The following is a 19,454-nucleotide window of genomic DNA, read 5'->3' on the forward strand; positions in this document are numbered from 1 at the left end:
CAATAACCTTGCTCCAACCTGGAAACCACTGAAGCAATACAGATAAGTCTGTATTAAAAGCAAGACAAACTCATGGTAATATGAAGCTATTCCACTCAACATGTTAAAACAGATAAGGAAATTTTAATGCACTTTAATTTCCTGTTCCATCTTCAAATGGAACAATCATCGGACTTAATCTAGTGGACTTGTCTTTTGTGAAATATGTACAGAAAAATTCCTTGTGTTCTCAGCTACATCCTTCCACTTGGTGTCTGGTCGCCTCTGGTCTACGGATGGGTAAAGGGAGGGCGCTGATTGATGTTCATCCATCTGATGAAGTGACAGGTACTCTCATTTAGGTTTGGAAAAATCTCTTAGCTTTCCAAGGTGTGCCAAAAGCCCTGAAGTGAGGAAAGGGATGAAGCTGGGAAGCTCCGGTGTGGGCTCAGCCTGGGCTCTGACCTCCTCGCTTCCTTGTCACAATTCTCCCGGAGAGAAGGGCAGTCCTGGGCGAGGCTGGGTACTGCTCCTTTGGCTCCCGGCCTTACTGGGCAGCACATCGGACCATCTGGCCACCTGCCCCTTGGACTTTGGACTTGATTTAAGAGAAGACTCCCCAAGGGCAGAAAGCCCAAGTAAAAACATCTCCTTGCCTGACAGCAAAAGCCCCCAATAGCCCCGGCACAGCCGTGTGGTGGGTGATCAGTTCTCACATTTCCTGAGCTCTGGGACACAAGCAGTTCCTTGTTAGTCACTAGGGATATTCAAGTGACTTGAGAAGGCAGGGAGCCATTATTCAAGACTGTGTGTGCAGGAAGTACAGAGGATGACTAAACCCTGGTGTCTGTCCTTGAAGGAAGGAGCCCCTGGAGAGACAGGAAGTAAACATAATTGTAATGTTCTAAGCCAAACGCAAGGACATGAGTGAGCACGGGCACTGCGGGGACCAGGGGAGGAGTGACCTCCACCTTCTTTACCTACAATGAGATCCTTCACAAACGTGAGGATCTAAACACTGAAAAAGAAGTTGAAACAATTCAATATGAGAGTATACTGATACTGATTATTCTACATCCCTTATGACCAAGCAATTCTTCATGGAGAGGTGGAGAGGGAGACATTTTAATTCCTGGCTAAATGGTCAAACTATGGGACAAATTCTTTAAAAAACTGATATAAACTACTTGTTTTGATGATCAAAACAAGCTCTTAGGACAATATGTTGGGATCTAATATTAAAATTTGTGGAAGGAAACTTCAAGATGTGGAACTGGGACTAAAGCTCTCAGGAAATAATCTGGTATTTTCCTGAAGGACAAGAGGACACATCTTTTTAATCTTTTACAAGTAAGTCCATTCCACCTTTAACATTAACAGGTAAAGGTCAAGATCCATTTAGAAGACGTATTTCCGTCTATTTCCATTAAAGTGTAAGCTCTGGGAGAAAGGAGCAGAGTCATTTTCACCACAGTATCCCAGCACCTGGGACATAACAACTTGCTGAGCAAATAATTTCCTTTTCTGGTAACATCTTTGGAACTTAATGATCTATAGCTTGGTTTTTCTCTCCCTCTCTCTCTTCCTTTCTCGTTCCCTTTGCTTTCCCTCTTTTCTACTTTCTTTCTTTTTTACTTCACTGTATTCACTTCATTCCCTCCTGAGAATAAACCAGGACTGTTTCAATGGAAAGACAGAAAGTTGTTGTATTTTTTCTTTTAGATTAAGTTCCTCTGGGCCTTTTAATTTATACTAGACAAGCACCTTATCTTTTCATTTTTTTCTTTCTTTCTTGTGTCCTTTCGTTGTTGTTGTTGTGACTGTACCTAACACAGCACGTGGCCTAGTATAGCTGTTCAAATGACGTCTGTTTAATTGGTAGGCTTTATGCTCGATAATTCAGCTAAGCTCTTTCTCTGCACAGTCTAAGGCTAATTTGGAATGCTTTCAGGCGTAAACATGCCCAGGAAATTTCCTTGTTTCATCTGATTTTCTCCAAAAAGTGATTAATTTATAAGAATTAACAAGATTAATTAGTAAGAAATTGGTAGCACAATTAGGAAGCAGCCCAGACAGCTGCACAGACCACAACCTTCCTCCGTTTCTGCTCCCCATCTCAGCTTCCCCTGAGAGGTCTCGGGCATGGTCTCTCAGGCTCTGTGGGGCTGCACACAGCAGCGGGGACTGACGTTCACCACCTCCCTTTCTTGCAGCCTGAATGTGGACTAATGCTGAGTCCTTAAGAGACCGTGAGGCTGGTATAGTAAGTAGACGGCAAAGCTGCATTTACAGTGTGCCTTTGCATTCTTACAAGAAATTTAGAAGCCTTGAAGTGCATTAGAGGAGAACGTGCAAAGCGCTCCGACTGTCTTCTCTGCAGCACCCTCCCTCCCAGAACTCCCTCAGCTGCCTCTCACCCCACACACTCCGTTACCTTTGTAATTCCTGTCAAAATGCTAAAGCAGTAATTCATGGCAGAACAGTTGCACTGCACAAAGGTTTGCCTCAGCGCTCATGCTCTATGCGCATTCCCTCTAGCTTCATTACACAAATTAAGGAAGTACTTCGTAATTTTTTTTCTTTTTGTTCTGGTAACAACTTGCAGGCAACCCCAAAGTGTATCCTTGAGCTGTATCCTTTCGGCTGAGTTTGTTCAAAGAAAGACTTTTGGCAAATTGTCCCTTTCACTCCTCCGAGGGCCGCTCTGGGGGATCTTCTCTCTGTGAATCTAGGCTATAGGTGTCTGCGTCACTCTCAACCACCCACTGACACTCGTGAACGCGGGTGGCCTTACTCTTCTTTGCCTCCACGCTAGCGGTAGCCTGGGCTGTGCTGTGATTCCCTCCCACCGCCTCTTCTTCCAGAGAAACCTGGCTCTCACTGGGGCTGACGGGGTCACAACTTAACTTGCAACCTTCTTGGGGCATAGCCTCAGCCTCCACAGCGCACCTGGGCCCTCCTCCCTCAAGGGCGTCCAGTCCGGAGGACCCGGCCGTGAGCTCCCTCTCCGTGGGCTCCCCGGCCTCCGCTGGCTCCTCTAAGGGGCCTGGGCCCCTGGCGCCCTCGCTGAGCCCCCCGCAGGCTGGCTGAGCCTCTGGAGATGCCCCCAACTCTACCCCATCAGCCTCAGCCTCGGGAGAGGGAGGATGGACCTCCCTCTCACTGACTTCACTTTCTTCGCTGCTGACCTGACTAGAGGCAGCTGCTTGATTGGTCTCTGTGTAGATTTGGGTCATTTCCTCTTCTTTTTCAATTTCTTGGGGAACAAGGGTCTCCTTACTTGTATCTTTTTCAATCTCAGGTGTGGCAGATTCCCCTGGTACTTCGGTGGTCACCGTCAACAAATTTCTGAGCTCTTTCAAGGAGCCCAAGGCGGAGGTGGGCTCTGGCTTTTCCTGGGTGGGTTCTTGGCCCTCATGAGTCTCTCCAAACTCCAGCTCTGATGAGTGTTTGCCCAGGGCTTCTGCTGTGTCTTCTGCAGCCACCGGATTCACAACAGGGTCATCTGTGCTTGAAATGATGACCTGCCCGTCCCCATCTGGGGGCGGGCTGGGCACAGGGAAACAAAGGCTTTCTCCTTTGGCCAATGGACTAGGGACCCCCGGCTGTTTTTTTTCCCCTGACTCCTGGAATACCTCGTTACTCAGGATCTCACTATCTGGAACTTCCGGCAGAATGGCCGAGGCTCTCCTGGCAGGGCTGGCCTGGTTTGACCCTGCAGGAGTTTTTAGATCAGTTAAGCTGGACACGCTTTCACTGGGCAAGGCCATGTTGTCTTCAAATAAATTGTGTTTCTTCAGGATAGCAGCTTCCTTTATCACTGAGGGATATCAGAAAACAAAACATAACGTTAATACTCTGCCCTGGCCAACCTGGATTTTCTGATTTTTATCCAGAAGCCAAACTCCCCTCTCAGCCTTTCTGGCCATCAAAATCTCCCAATTTCAAGTTTCAGCTTACATCCACCCTCTTCCAGGTAGTCTTCCCTGATGACCAGAGCCTACAAACTCGTGCCAAACCCTGAACCTCTGTAATGTTCATTCATTCTTTCCTTCACTCATTTACTTCTTCAGATAGCACACATGGACTGGACATCAACTATGGGACAGACTCTGAGAATCCAAAGATGAATAAGATATGGCCTTGGCTTTCAAGGAGCTCAAATCTACAACAGCATGATCTGTAGCACCCGTGGAGGCCCCCATCACATTTCATTAGCTGCCAGTATGTGTGGCTCCAGTTTGCCTACTTTGACTGAACTCCTTTAGGGCAGAACAGGCCTTAACTTTCTCTGCTTTTACTCAAAGTCCAGTCCTGAAAGTGTAATGGGTCCTCAGTACTGAGCATGCAGAGAGAGCTCTGTTGACCTGCAGTGTCCAAACTGAAGGCCTATGTACCTCTAACTCAGCCCTAGAGGCCTTGAGAGGAGTAAAATCAACAGTCACAGCCAGCAGCTGACATTTCTGACAACCAGCCTCCACCTCTGGCTGTGCATGTTGTACAGTGCCCAGTGATCTCACACCCAAGGGGGTGCCATTCACATCAGAGACAGCATAGATGTGGGTATTCAGTGTAGTAATTTTCCAGCAGGCAGCAGTAGCATGTCCTGCTTGAACCAAATCAGTATGTCATGACAATTTTTTGACAGAGAGCGGTCAGGTGTCTGGAGGAAGGGAGCCTTTTTCTAATTTGCCCAAAGGTGCTATGGTGGACTACCAGTGGCCTTGACTGAGCCCTTCCTTTGTGCAGATACTGTGCTGACGTCTTTTTTTTTTTTTTTTTTGCGGTACGCGGGCCTCTCACTGTTGGGGCCCCTCCCGTTGTGGAGCACAGGCTCCGGACGCGCAGGCTCAGCGGCCATGGCTCACGGGCCCAGCCGCTCCGCGGCACGTGGGATCTTCCCGGACCGGGGCACGAACCCGTGTCCCCTGCATCAGCTGGCGGACTCTCAACCACTGCACCACCAGGGAAGCCCTGTGCTGACATCTTTATACTCCTTATCTCACTGGATGAGCTACTTGGACCTGGGGCTTGTGCTTGGCCAGCTTTCTTTGTGGAGGGGTTTTGGTGATGCTCTTTGTGGAGACCAGATATGTTTCAGGCCTATAGTTTTAGGGACGGCCCTCTCCAGCCTATTTCTATCCAAGTTTTCCTATCTACACTCCTATCCCAAACAAGGACTGATTCCATGGGACACTGGGTGCTAGAGTCTTAACAAGACTCACAGAGGACGGAGTCATCGCCCAGTGTCTTTCTGTCCAGCTGAGCGGAGGTGAGGAATGTGCTGAGAGAGCAGAGCAGCTGGGAAGCCCTGCTACTGAATCACCCCCTCCAGGCTCGGGAGGGGTTGTGAGCCTGTGGCTAAGAAGAGCCCTTTTTCCTCTGTTCTGTCTGCAACAGCTGGAGGAAGATAGCTGTTCATGAGACACCCTGGGTTTAATGTCTCTAAGCCTTAGTTTTCTCATCTGAAAAATGAAGCTTAAAAATCTCCTCTCACAGAGTCCTTATCTGGATTGAAAGAGAAATAATATCTAACGGGCCAGAGTATGAGCCCAATCATGACTGCTCAGGGGACGTCCCTTCTGTCCCTGTTCTCTGTCTCCCCAGCTCCTCGTGTCAATTTCCTCTTCCCCTTTCATTCCTGTTGATAAAACCTAGCTGGCCTCCCAGGGTCCACTCAGGGGTACTCCCCTCTATCTAGAGCTTTCTCCAGGACCAGGGAAACCTTCCTTACCTTTCAGAGTTTCATCAAGGAGGATCTGATGTAAAATCTCCTCGTAGACATTTTCAACATGGATCATATTGGTGTGATCTGCAAAGATGAACTGCTCATATTTCTGAAGCTCCTGTAGAGGAAGAGATAAGAAGACAAGGGGGACAAAACATGAGATGTCAGTTCTCAGAGGAGCTATGGAAAGGACGGCTGTCACTTGTGATCCCCCCTTGGAGTGTGATGCATTGGTCATTCCCCTTCCCTTTCCGCAGGCACCATTCCCTGTACTGGGGACATGCTCTGTGCCCTTCGAGGGGGCAGACACCAGAGATTCTGATCATCTCAAGGCCTTGTCAGTGGGTCTGGGGCCCTCCTGTTTTTCATCATAACCAAAACATTTCCTCCCTCTTCTGCTTCTGCCATTTTTTTAAATGCCAAAAGTACTTTACTAAGGTATAAGTTATACCCAGAAAAATGCACACATTTTAAAAGTACAGCTCAATGATTTTAAATATACATTTATATTTATATGGAATATATGGATTTATATACTATATATATTTATATACTATATATTTATATACTATAAAATATATAGTATATATATATATACTATATATATAGTATATATATATATTTATATACTATAAAATATATGGATTTATATACTATAAATCCATAACCCAGATCAAGACAGAAAACACTTCCATCACCCTCATACCCTTTTCTAGTCCACACCCCTCCCACCCCAAGAGATAAGCACTGATCTTGTGTCTATCACAATAGATTAGTTTTTCTTGTTCTTTAAAATTATATAAATGGAATCCTGTATTCTTTTTGTGTGTTTTTTTTTTTTGAGATTCATCCATGTTTTCACATGTAGCAGTAGCTCATTCCTTTTTATTGATAAATGGCACTCATATGGGTAAACTAAAATTGTTTACCTATACTCCTATTGATGGATATTGACTGTTATGAACATAACTGCTATGAATATTCTTGTGCATGATTTTGTGGATTTAGGACTTATATATCTTGAGTGTACACCTAGAAGTGAGATTGCTGGGTCCTAGAGTAGAGGTAGGTTTAACTCTCTTAGGATGGGACCCCTTTTCAGGTGTGGAGGATCTCTAGTCAAAGACTCTTCAGAAATGTTCTCCTCTTTCCCTCCAACTGGCCCTGGAACTCACTGATTCCATCTAAGGCAATCCAGGCATCATGCAAAATCCTTTAACACTTCCTGCTTTCCAAGAGTTTCCACATGGCTTGCCTGTTATTGGTATGAGGTCAAGTCGTGGATCAAAATGAAGTAAATCATATCCTAGTGATTAACTCAGTAATCCTTGCACCTGATGGTGCTGGAGGAGGGCTCCTGACATCTGGTTCTTAGAGAGCCAGGGACTTAGCAATGGGATTCAATGACTTTTGCCTGGAGGGAGAAGATTTACAGCAGGTGATCAGAAGCCACCACATTCAGACAACTCTCAGTGCTAGGACTTGGGGTTCTGTAGCCCAGGACCAGATCACAGTGGGTAATAATGGGACCCCTTTATACCCACCCTAAGGGAAAGCCACAGGACTGAAGAGACACGAGCTTCCATGATCTCAAGAGGGTCTGTGGGACAGGACAGACACACAGAAAAGTGCCACATGGGAAGAGCATTGCCCAGGAACTGGACACTGCCCTGGACTAGCTGCGGGACCCTAGGCAAGCCAGGTCACTGCTCTGCGCCTCTCTCTACCTCTGCAAAATGAGGGGCACAGGCTCATGTCTGCAACACCTTTCATCTCCCCACGTGGTCTTCCGCTCCTTAGTCCCCTAACTGTTATTCATCCCTCAGGACTGGGCGAAAACACGACTCTGGGAAGTCCTCTCTGCCCCCATAGGCAGAGTTGGGCACCCTCCTCTGAACTCTGCTATCACTCTTCCCCACAAGGCTTCTGCTGTGCTCATCACAAAGTCCACTGTGTACCTGTCTCTGTCTCCGGCCTCTAGGCTGTGAACCCCAGGACAGCAGGGACACTGTCCTGGCACAGCGCCTGGATCATATTAGATACATATTTTATATATGTTTGCTGAATAAATAAACAGTAGACCTTTAAACTTTCAACCAGCTAAATAATTCTGCGGAGAGGAATCATTTCTAGGGGAACTTACTGTGATGCGTACCACTTTACAAAACAGGTCTTCTATACTGAATTGATCAAACTGTGACGTATATTGAATTCCCTGGATCCACTAAATTGGAATCCCTGAGGGTGGGTCTGGGAGAATCAGAATTTAAAAAAGAATCTCCCCAGGCAATTCTAAGGTGCAGCTTGGGTTGAGTACCACAGATCTTGGAAGCTGTGACTTAAAGAACCAAGGGAAACACACTTCAGTTAAATAAAGAATCCTTCTCTGAAGCAGATGCTCCCCTAATTTATTTATTCTGTAAATCCAGATGTTTTTAAATTTCTTGACCCTGATACAATATCCTTCATTACTGAAAACGCTGGGCCTTTCTGTTGAAACCAGTCTATCTTGATTAAAAATCACAAGAGCCTCTGACGGATTGGGTACAACTCTGCGGATTTCTGGAAAAAGGGGAGCAGACTGGAAGGGGGACTTCCCTTACTCTTCTCCCCTCATGGGAGGATGTGGCTCCAGGAACCCCAGATTGCCTTTGGAATTGGAAAAGAAAACTAAGCAGAACATCTGCGTGCAGACACGTCCAAGGTGCACTGAGTCATCCTTTGGATGGCTGGACTTTTCTATCCACATCAGGCAAGAGACAATCGTATAGACAGATTCCTTACTGCCCTGATTTGATCAAATCCTTTTCTATGAAAGAAATATACCCTCAGAAAGAAGTGCCAGGTACTAGAAATGCCCATGGTTTTCTGAAGAAAAACAGCATTTACAGAATATAAAAATGACCAAAGAAATTGCCGCAGTAAAATAACTCACGCAAAGGATTTTAACGTTCCAATGCTTGGAGACTCTCTAAGTTGCCAAAAAGCCCTTTTTAAATTCTAAAAAGCTCTTTATCATTTGTGCCAAGAGGGAGCCGGCCTTGCAAATGTCCCAGCTCATAGATCATGTAGCAGTAGTAAAGGCAGTAGTAAATACCATTTTCTGAGTACATACCATGTTATCAGTGAGTGGGATCTAGGTTCAGACTCTGGCAGTTCCCAGCTCTGTGACTTTGGGCCCATTACTTAGCCCCTCAGCCTTCCTCACTTGTGCAATGAGGATATAAACAGTACCTCCTCATAGGGTTGTCATGAGTATCATGGAGACAATCCATACAAAGTGCCAAGCTCATGCGAGCACTTATCAAATGTTCACTGGATCACCCTAGCCTTCTCAGTCTTAAGAAGGATACTGCAAATATTATAATCTCCATTTTCTTGATGAAATCTAGGCCAAGAGAGAGGAAAAGTGACTTGCCCGAGGCCCCAGAGCTCATACATAGAGGAGCTGGGACTTGAACCCAGGTCTTGACCCAGGCTCCGCAGTTGGCTCATCCACGACCCTGCTCTACAGGCTAAGTCACATCTTCACAATCACGGCTGTCACTGGTTGCCTAGTGTCCGTGGCAGCTTTAAATGGTTTCAGTTTCATTGATTTCAATAAGCATACGTTACTGGATTTAACAGAACAAATAGCCTTCTGTAATCGTGTTACTTAAGGTCTCTTCATGGATGTAGAGGTCAAGTTTCAGAGGACACGCTGGACCTATGAGTCACACCATAATGAGGAACCCCTGGTATCCTCAGGCATTCTATGGCAACCCTTAACTTGGCTCAAACTCTGATTATTACCCTTTGAGATTTTTGTCTTGTCCAAGGGTCAGCAAATCCAGCCAGCTGCTTGTTTTTGTAAATAAAGTATTATAGGAACACAGACTGCCCATTTGTTTATGTATCACCTATGGCTGCTTCAGTGCTACAACAGCAGAACTGAGTGATTGCAACAGAAACAGTATGGCCGGGAAGCCTAAAATATTTACTATCTGACTATTTATTGGAAAAGTTTGTTGACCCCTCCCTGGTCAAATACTGTTTGTAAGCACATCATGACCAAAAACAATTGCTTGAACTTCATAGGCAACGACAGCAGGCTCTGGAGTAACCCATCCCCTTACTGGTTTGCACACGGACGCCAGTGCCTTCTGCACGGTGGGAAGTGTGATTTGAACCAGCGCCTCTTGAAATATCCTCTTCCGGATGGTGCTGCTGTCATAATCATATTGCTGTCAATACAGAGATAGAAACATAGGCTAAATAGCAACATTACAATCTGTTCACTTTTGCTTCAACAAAAAACTCAGCTACTCACTTCATCTCCCTTTCCCCCCCTAATTTCTGAGGACCCTTGTGGTGTTCCAAGGTTTCAGAGATCTTTCTGTGCAATTCTCTCACACTCTAAGTAAAGGTTATGACTGATAATGACCCATCTTACCTTCCCTTCTTACACATGTGGAAACTGAAGTAAGATAAAAAAAAACAAACAGAGTGACTTCTGTGTTAGAAAGTTGAAGACAGAACTGGGGGATGAGTTATTATTTCACTACCCCTGTCCTGAGTTGGTCCATGGAAGCCACGATCATCTCCTTCCTTCACTCTACATCCTGAAAGCAGGATTGGTAGGTTGTAACGATTTCCACAAGGAAAGAGAGCATCTGGCTCACAGCTACATTAACACCATGGCGTGTTAACCAAAGAGGTGCAGTATCTGGAACTGGAAAGATGATGATTCACTCTGTTCTACATGGAACATCCATACCTAGAGACCAGGGTTTGGTTTTAGGTGTTGCTTTAAAGTGGGGAAGGCACAGACAAACTGGAGCATAGTCACAGGCATGTAAGCAGAATGGTCAGGCCAAATAAAGAATGGTTAGGGCTTCCCTGGTGGTGCAGTGGTTGAGAGTCTGCCTGCCGATGCAGGGGACACGGGTTCGTGCCCCGGTCCGGGAGGATCCCACATGCCGCGGAGTGGCTGGGCCCGTGAGCCATGACCGCTGAGCCTGTGCGTCTGGAGCCTGTGCTCCACAATGGGATAGGCCACAACAGTGAGAGGCCCACGTACCGCAAAAAAAAAAAAAGAAAAAAATGGTTAAAGAGATTTATGCTGGAGATAATAACTTGGGGCAAAAACATAGCTCTATTCAAACAACCAAAGGCTACCATGTGGAAGAAGGACATGAGCAAAGAGGGTAGAACTAGAATTACCAGTGATGAGAACTTTGGCTTAGCATTAGGAAGTATGTTCTTGTAGATAAAAGTGTCCAGGAAAGAGATGGACTGTCCTGAGAGGTAAAAATTGTGTTGATGTGGCAGGTGGCATTGACATTGGGACTATCTTTTCTTTCTCAATGGCAGGTTCATTATTTTGTGTGTTATTGTGACAAATATTGCTTTTAATCTCAATGATTTGGTTGCCAGAGTTTCCTACTGCCTGTGAGGCATTAAGATCAGGTCTGAAATTCAGGGACCACCTCCTAGGCTCTGTGAGACTTTGATCTTCTGTTCCAAAGCCATGCTTAGGGAAAGTAGGTAATAAAAAATTAGTGGACTAGGCTTAGGGATAGTTTTAGCTCTAAGCTCACCACAGACTAGCCTATTGAGCTTACGTAAGTCATGTGATACCTTAGGAGGTCAGTTTCCTCATCACTACAATGGAGACATATTCCAATGATCTCACAAGTTCTTGTGAGGATCAAATGAAACAGGTTTTTAAAAAAATTTATCTTGGCTGTGTTGGGTCTTCGCTGTTGCACACGGGCTTTCTCTAGTTGCGGCGAACGGGGCTACTCTTCGTTGTGGTGCGTGGGCTTCTCATTGCAGTGACTTCTCTTGTTGCAGAGCACGGGCTCTAGGCGCACGGGCTTCAGCAGTTGTGGCACGTGGGCTCAGTAGTTATGGCTCACAGGCTCTACAGCACAGGCTCAGTAGTTGCGGTGCAGGGGTTTAGCGGCTCTGCAGCATGTGGGATCTTCCTGGGCCAGGGATCGAACCTGTGTCCCCTGCGTTGGCAGGCGGATTCTTAACCACTGTGCCACCCGGGGAAGTCCGGGTTGTTTTTAAAAAAGCTTAAAGATATGACCTATATATGTAAGCTCCTATTATTACAGCCATTTTAATATAAACTTTTGCATGAAGCACATTTAAAACAATTTCATAAAGCAGGTATCATGATGGTTAATTTAAATAGGTTTTACTATACTGTAAACTCCTCGAAGAAAGAGGGTGTGCCTTGCCTATTTTTATATTCCATGCAATACCTATCACAATCCTTTGCTTATAGTGGATAGCCAATAAATATCAAGTCCACTTGCTATGCAAGTAAGCCTGGACACCTCACTTCTGGCTGAGGAAGTGACAATGACGCTGAGGACCTGTGGTCCCTAAAGTAGCCACTAGATGGCAGAATAGGCATGAAAGTCGTGGGGGAACTGCTGCTAGGTGATAGTCACGGGTGTCTCAGGGAGGAAAGAGAAGGGGAAAGATTTTTAAAAGGCGGGGCAAGTGAAACAGAGAACTTGGTATTTTCCACTTCACGAAACAAATGGGTCACATTCTTGCTTCATGCTTCCCACAAATGAGAGAACAATTTTACCTTTAAGACTCGGAGCTTAACCTTCTCAATGGCGGCTGTGGTTTTGGAGGCCTCTCCTTGGAGATGTGGGGAAAGCAACTGCTCAAAAGTGAATACCGCATTCTCCATTAGCTAGAAACCAAAAGCAACACAGAAACAGACCGCAGTTACAGGCTGGGATCACTACCCTCTCCAAGTCTACATCAACTTGGAGAGAAGGAGACGATGACCACCAAAGATGGTCACTACCCTGTGGATGACCCAGGGCAACAGGTCCTCATCCCACTACATGGACTGTGAAATGCATAGGCCCATGGCCACAGTGGCATCAGTAAGAGGCTGGGAAGCACACACACACACACACATACCTATGCGTGTATGTACACATGTATGTATCTTTTCTTCTCATCTCTTCTCCTTCCACCCTTAACTGGGAAACCCAAGACCATGAGGTTGAGGATATCATCATTTCCTGTGGTCATCCCTCTCCTGTGTTCTCTGGTGCCTGTGGTCAGGGCTTAATGAAATGAGGTGGCCCTTTAGTTCTGCACCTCCACTTTCAGATGGATGTAAACCATGCCAGCACATCTCTCACTCCATTTTCCAGTCTCCCACCCTACTTCTCTTCCTTTCTCTGCCAGGTTGGGAAGGGAGGCAGGGTCAGAGCTCAGTGGAGACTGTGGCTGACATGCTCGTGGGTTAGGGAACGGAAGTAGTTCAGATTTCTTATTCTCTGCACTTGTGCCTGTACCTGTTTCACCAGGGTCCAGTACTATCAAAGGGACTTCAGTCAAACCGTTGACCAATTTTGTTCCTTGTCTGTCTTTAATCCCTCACAACTCAGAGGTTAGATAATAAAGTGTGCCACTTAATCCTGCCTATAACTTTTAAGAAGAAAAATCTCCTTTCTTCCCCAAGCCTGTGATCTGAAAGCATCCAACACAATACCTTTCTCTCAGCGCTTTCAACGCTGTAGTGAATTTACCTAAGAATCTGTCTCACTATCAGCTCCCCAGAGTGGAATCTGGCACAGTGTCCAACCCACAGGAAGCTCCCTTCGAACACTTGTGAAGTAGAATTGTGCTCTTAATGGCTTCAATGATCACACCCTTCCTTCATTTAGAAAGCATTAGAATATGGAACGAGTTTGAGCTATTCACTCCTGCCCTGGAGAAAAAGTTCCTTGTGGGAAAAAAAGGAACCTATCAAGGAGACCCAAGAAATCCAAATTTAAAGTTCTGATTGACTGATTGATTGATTTACTTTTAACTAGGTTAGGGAATTGATTCAAGCCACTGGTTCTCCATCCTGGTTGCATATTAAAAGCAGTAGGGATGGGAGTGGAAGAAATTTTTTTTTAATTACCAAAAAGATAATATCAAAATCACTAGGAGTGTGGCCTAGACATCAGTATTTCTTAAAAGCTCCCAGATGATTCTAATCTGCATCCAACATTAATAGCACTGATTTGACAAATCAAGTAATTATCAATTAATGCTACTTTATTTCCCTGAGATATCTCTTCTTTACGATGCTCATCAACATGGAAGAAAGATGAGCCAGCTGGAACAGCACAAAATATGTCCTCACTCAACATGGTGACTAAAGAAATGGGCCTCATTTCCCTGAGCTACACTAGTACACCTGTCTCATTTGCTGCACTCGTTTCTCTGCTCCCCCAACCTCATCCACGTGGATGACCTCACCGCCCCTACCTCTTGCATGTAGTTCTGCGTCCTCTGGACCACCAGATCGATGTGGGGGAATCTGAAGCGGCTCTTGAGATCCTGCAGGTGCTCCTGAAGCAGGTTGACTTTACTATAACAAGGTTCCATCTTCACGGAATCCAATGGAAGATTCATAAACCAGTCTAGATGCTGCATTTTGGTGAAGGGAAAAATTACACACCTTCAGACTTAGGAACTATATTACACGACTATTACATATTACATAAATTCTAAACAATCACACATGTTATTAGACTGAATCACTTCTCAGATCACTATATCTGCGACATCTTCATTGTCTTATTTCCGTTCTTGGATGGGTTCCTAGGGCAGCTCTATTGCTAGGATAGAGATTGGTAGAAGAACCAACTGGACAATTGAAGCTCCCAGGGCTGCATTCAGTGGGGCTCAGTCTTGTCAAGCTCTTGATGGACTCCAAGTACCCACTTCCAGAGCTCAGGAGTTCAGGAAGGCTCTTTGGCACATGGAACTGCTGTGAGCTCACAAGCCTCCAAAGCCTTCTTTAATGAGTGACATCCCTCTCAGAAAATCCCAGGGAGTTCAGGATGCCCCCTGGACTCTAAGAGTAAAGCCAGAGTCCGCACAGTTCTCTGAGGCTCTGTCAGTGCCCAAGGGCTTCCCTCTGCTAGTGGATGGGGAGGTGGGTGAGATAGGAAGAGGCCTAGCCTAGAAGAGGTATCCAGTTTTAAAACCTAAGGTCCCCCCTCCTCTAGTTTGTACAAGTGATAACTTGATCGATGAGGCCATATGACTTCCAGCAAGAGGACAGCAACTGACCTCATCCACTAAGGATCTCAAGTATTATCAACATAGTCTTACACTATGAGTGTTTTTGCCAACAGAATGCATCTTATTTTCCAAGCTTACTTAAAAGTAATTTTAAAAATTGAATATTGCAGATCTAGAATAAACAGGAGGGTGGGTGGAGAAAGAGAAGACAGAAAGAAAGGTGCTGAAAATGGAGGCCTACGGAGAACTGGGGAGTAACACAGTAACAGGGTGATTGTGAATAATACAGGATGTGCTGTCTGAGTTTCAGGTCACAGAAAAGAGATAAATCTAGAGTTCTAGATTTCTCTAAACAAGAATTTAACAAGGGGACTTCCCTGGTGGCTCAGTGGTTAAAAATACGCCTGCCAATGCAGGGGACACGCCATGACTACTAAGCCTGCATTCTAGAGCCTGCGAGCCACAACTACTGAGCTTGCATGCCACAACTACTGAAGCCCATGCGCCTAGAGCCCATGCTCTGCAATGAAGAGTAGCCCCCGCTCACCGCAACTAGAGAAAGCCCACGTGCAGCAACGAAGACCCAACACAGCCAAAATTAAATATTAATTAATTTAAAAAGATACAGAAACTTGGTTATTTATAAGAAAAAAAAAGAATTTAACAAGGGTCCACTTTCATTGTGCTTGTAAAAGGAAAATATTACTCCCTTTAGAAGTGAGTTCTGGGGCTTCCCTGGTGGTGCAGTGGTTGGGAGTCTGCCTGCCGATGCAGGGGACACGGGTTTGTGCCCCGGTTCGGGAAGATCCCACATACCGCGGAGCGGCTGGGCCCGTGAGCCATGGCCGCTGGGCCTGTGCGTCCGGAGCCTGTGCTCCGTGACAGGGGAGGCCACAACAGTGAGAGGCCCGCGTACCGCAAAAAAAAAAAAAAAAAAAGTGAGTTCTGGAGAACCTCACTGAAGTAGAATTAATGACCAAAAGCATGCTGTCAAACTTGCCCCTTGACATATAATTTGTAATGTGTCTATTTTTTAAAATATCATTAAACAGACAGGAGAGGAAAAATCAATCGGTTACCACTTTGCTCCTGTAAGATTGGCAGAAGTTAAACAAGTGATTCCCTAATGCTGACAGGAATATAAAGGAGAAAGTCCTCTGCCATGTACAATTGGTAGAATTGTAAAATTTTAATTCCTTTTTTGGGAAGCAAATGGAAACATCAGTTAACATGAGAAATATTCCTACCTTTCAACCTAGCAATCCTGTCCTAGGCATCTATCCCATAGAAATAAAAGCATCAAAGTAAATGAATATATATAACAAGATTATTTATTGCAGCTTTGTTCATGGTGCTAGCAACATTTGGATGATTGAATAAATCACGGTGTATTCATACATGAAATATTATGCGGTTACTACAAAAAATGATTTAGAGCTAGAACAGTTAACTTAAAAATTGTTTCATGAGGTATTTTTGAATGAGAAAACTGAAAAGCAGAGCAGTACATATAATATAATCCCATTTTTCTAAGAGCAAACTACCTAAAAAAACATAGCCTACAAAATGTGTGTGTTTTACAGGCTATATGAGCATGGAGAAAAGCACAGAATAGCATATGCTAAGTTGTTAACACTAGTTGCTTGAGTGGAAGGAGGGGATATGGGGGGAGGTGGGAGAGTAAAGTTAAGTTCAAAAAAAGGCTACAATAAGAAACCTCAAAATATTTACAAATGATCTTGTTTATATACAATTTTGTGTATGTATGCATTAAAAAAAAAAGAAAGGGAAAGAAACAGAGGTGTCTGGTTTTATCCACTGACTTGTAGGGATGTCTATCGTGATATGGCAAGTGTAAAACAAAGCTGCCCAGTTATGTCTGTCAGTGATTCTCAAATTTGAGGATCCATCAGGTCCTCTGGAGGTCTTGTGAAAACAGACTGCTGGGCCCTACCCCAGAGTTTCTGGTCTGGTAAATCATCAGTGGCGCAGCCATGTGATGATGATGATGCTGGTCCAAGGACCATACCTTGAGAAACATTGGTTTTTATTATGAGTCCGTACTTTTGGAAGCAGACAAACCAACAAACAGAATTTATATAAATGAGGATATACGTGTATATATTTGTATGAACAAGGGAGAAGCAGGTGAAAACACATACTAAGCTATTTATATTAGTTAATTCAGGGAATTGGAAGTGGAGAGGGCTTAGGAGTTGGGGGTGGACTAAAATTAGGTGGGTATGGGTGACGGTGATTAATTTTGCCTTTATATAAGTATTTTTGTATATTGTTTACCTATACAAGCATGTTATTATTTTTGCAACTTGAAAACCATTAATAAAGGAAAGCAGGTAGATAGATGGATGAATGGATGAATGAATAATGTGTTTGAATGAATCGCAGAAAGGCTAGATGAATAGATGGAAGGGGAGCTGAATGGAAGGAAGGAAAGAAGGAAGGAAGGGAGAGAGGGAGGGAGGGAGAGGGGGAGGAAAGAATGAATGAATGCAGATAAAGACCCACAAAAAGGCAGTCCCAGGCAGACAATTCACATTCCACTCCCTGGCTTCGTATCCTACCTCCTTTAGCTGGGCACTGTCTTTGGTGGTCTGAAAGTTCTGGCTAAGTTCATCCACTTCTTTTTCAAAGAGTGAGCGTACTTCACTGAATCCTGAGCTCACCGGTCCCATGAGCTCCTCCAGAATGGATGCCAGGAATGGTTGCACACTCTCTGCACAACTTCTCTCTGCTGGCTGAGCCACCATCGCTGAGGTAGGAAATAGTCAGAAAACTGTGAGTGATGGCAAAATTGGATTCAGAGGCACTGGAGCGGGGCCGGGCTGGACAGTGCCCCACAGAGCCCTTTAACAGCCAAGGCAAGCTCAAATGGGCAAGACAGACCAACACAGTGAGTCCTGTGCCAGCACTCACTAGAATGGAAAACCATCAAAGAGAATCTCTCTTTGAGAATTGGAACAAGGAGAATCTCTCCCCTCCCCAAGATTACCTCTCCCCTGGGATGAAATGCATTTTTCTGCTTGGTCCCTATGAATACATAATGCCTATTACAAAAAAAAGAAAATGCCAATGACCCATGTATTTCCTATCAATCATCATCATTATAAATTCATAGTTTGTCTTCTAAAAACACAATTTATTAAGTTTTAATTCATTTTTCTAAGCATTAACCAGTCGATATAATTCAATTCCCCTCCCCGCTTCTCCAGGGCCTTTTTAAAAGCTCAAGTACCATCTTTTTGTGGGGCAAATGGAAACAAATTCTAACTGGTTTGCCACCCCGCCTCCCATCCCCACCCCCAATTTTAAAACACACGCTATTTTTTCTGATAATACATAAACATAAAACATAAACATTTTTAAATGTTTAGATTTAATTTTATGTTTAGATTATATTTATATTAAATTTTATGTTTAGATTAATTCAATTTAATTTTAAATCTAAAAGCTTAGATTTAAACATAAAACATAAACATTTTTATGTTTAAAAACATAAACATTTTTTCTGATAATCAAGGATGACATGCTTAGTGACAGAAACTTAGTACAGAAAATCATAAAGAGGGATTAAAAAAAAAATGTAACCATACTCTTACTTCCCAGAGGAAATACTGCCATTTGATTGATTGACTTATTATTTTTTTTTCAACATCTTTATTGGAGTATAATTGCTTTACAATGGTGTGTTTCTGCTTTATAACAAAGTGAATCAGTTATACATATACATATGTTCCCATATCTCCTCCCTCTTGCATCTCCCTCCCTCCCACCCTCCCTATCCCACCCCTCTAGGTGGTCACAAAGCACGGAACTGATCTCCCTGTGCTATGCGCTGCTTCCCACTAGCTATCTATTTTACGTTTGGTAGTGTATATATGTCCATGCCACTCTCTCACTCTGTCACAGCTTATCCTTCCTCCTCCCCATATCCTCAAGTCCATTCTCTAGTAGGTCTGTGTCTTTATTCCCATCTTGTCTCTAGGTTCTTCAAGACATTTTTTTTTCTTAGATTCCATATATATGTGTTAGCATACGGTATTTGTCTTTCTCTTTCTGACTTACTTCACTCTGTATGACAGACTCTAGGTCCATCCACCTCACTACAAATAACTCAATTTCTTTTCTTTTTATGGCTGAGTAATATTCCATTGTATATATGTGCCACATCTTCTTTATCTATTCATCTGTTGATGGACACTTAGCTTGCTTCCATGTCTTGGCTATTGTAAATAGAGCTGCAATGAACATTTTGGTACATGACTCTTTTTGAATTTTGGTTTTCTCAGGGCATATGCCCAGTACTGGGATTGCTGGGTGGTATGGTAGTTCTATTTTTAGTTTTTTAAGGAACCTCCATACTGTTCTCCATAGTGGCTGTACCAATTCACATTCCCACTAGCAGTGTAAGACGGTTCCCTTTTCTCCACACCCTCTCCAGCATTTATTGTTTCTAGATTTTTTGATGATGGCCATTCTGACTGGTGTGAGATGATAACTCATTGTAGTTTTGATTTGCATTTCTCTAATGATTAATGATGTGGAGCATTCTTTCATGTGTTTGTTGGCAATCTGTATATCTTCTTTGGAGAAATGTCTATTTAGGTCTTCTGCCCATTTTTGGATTGGGTTGTTTGTTTTTTTTGTTATTGCACTGCATGAGCTGCTTGTAAATTTTGGAAAT

At 44.1% G+C, this 19,454-nt stretch overlaps 1 protein-coding gene across 1 annotated transcript in view; it reads right to left on the minus strand.

Moving 5' to 3' along the window:
* Positions 1-2,565: 2,565 nt before the first annotated feature.
* NIBAN1 (niban apoptosis regulator 1) overlaps positions 2,566-19,454 on the minus strand; it is a 168,262-nt gene continuing 151,373 nt past the window's right edge. Inside the window, exons 9-14 of the mRNA XM_065879478.1 lie at positions 17,335-17,522; positions 13,991-14,152; positions 12,297-12,407; positions 9,823-9,930; positions 5,714-5,825; positions 2,566-3,799 (exon numbers count right to left, since the gene is read on the minus strand). Coding sequence (XP_065735550.1) covers positions 2,664-3,799; positions 5,714-5,825; positions 9,823-9,930; positions 12,297-12,407; positions 13,991-14,152; positions 17,335-17,522 — 1,817 coding nt within the window. The 3' untranslated portion in view covers positions 2,566-2,663. The remainder of the gene's footprint in view (positions 3,800-5,713; positions 5,826-9,822; positions 9,931-12,296; positions 12,408-13,990; positions 14,153-17,334; positions 17,523-19,454) is intronic.

The sequence above is a fragment of the Phocoena phocoena genome, chromosome 1 (assembly GCF_963924675.1).
Source record: "Phocoena phocoena chromosome 1, mPhoPho1.1, whole genome shotgun sequence".
Classification (NCBI taxonomy): domain Eukaryota; kingdom Metazoa; phylum Chordata; class Mammalia; order Artiodactyla; family Phocoenidae; genus Phocoena; species Phocoena phocoena.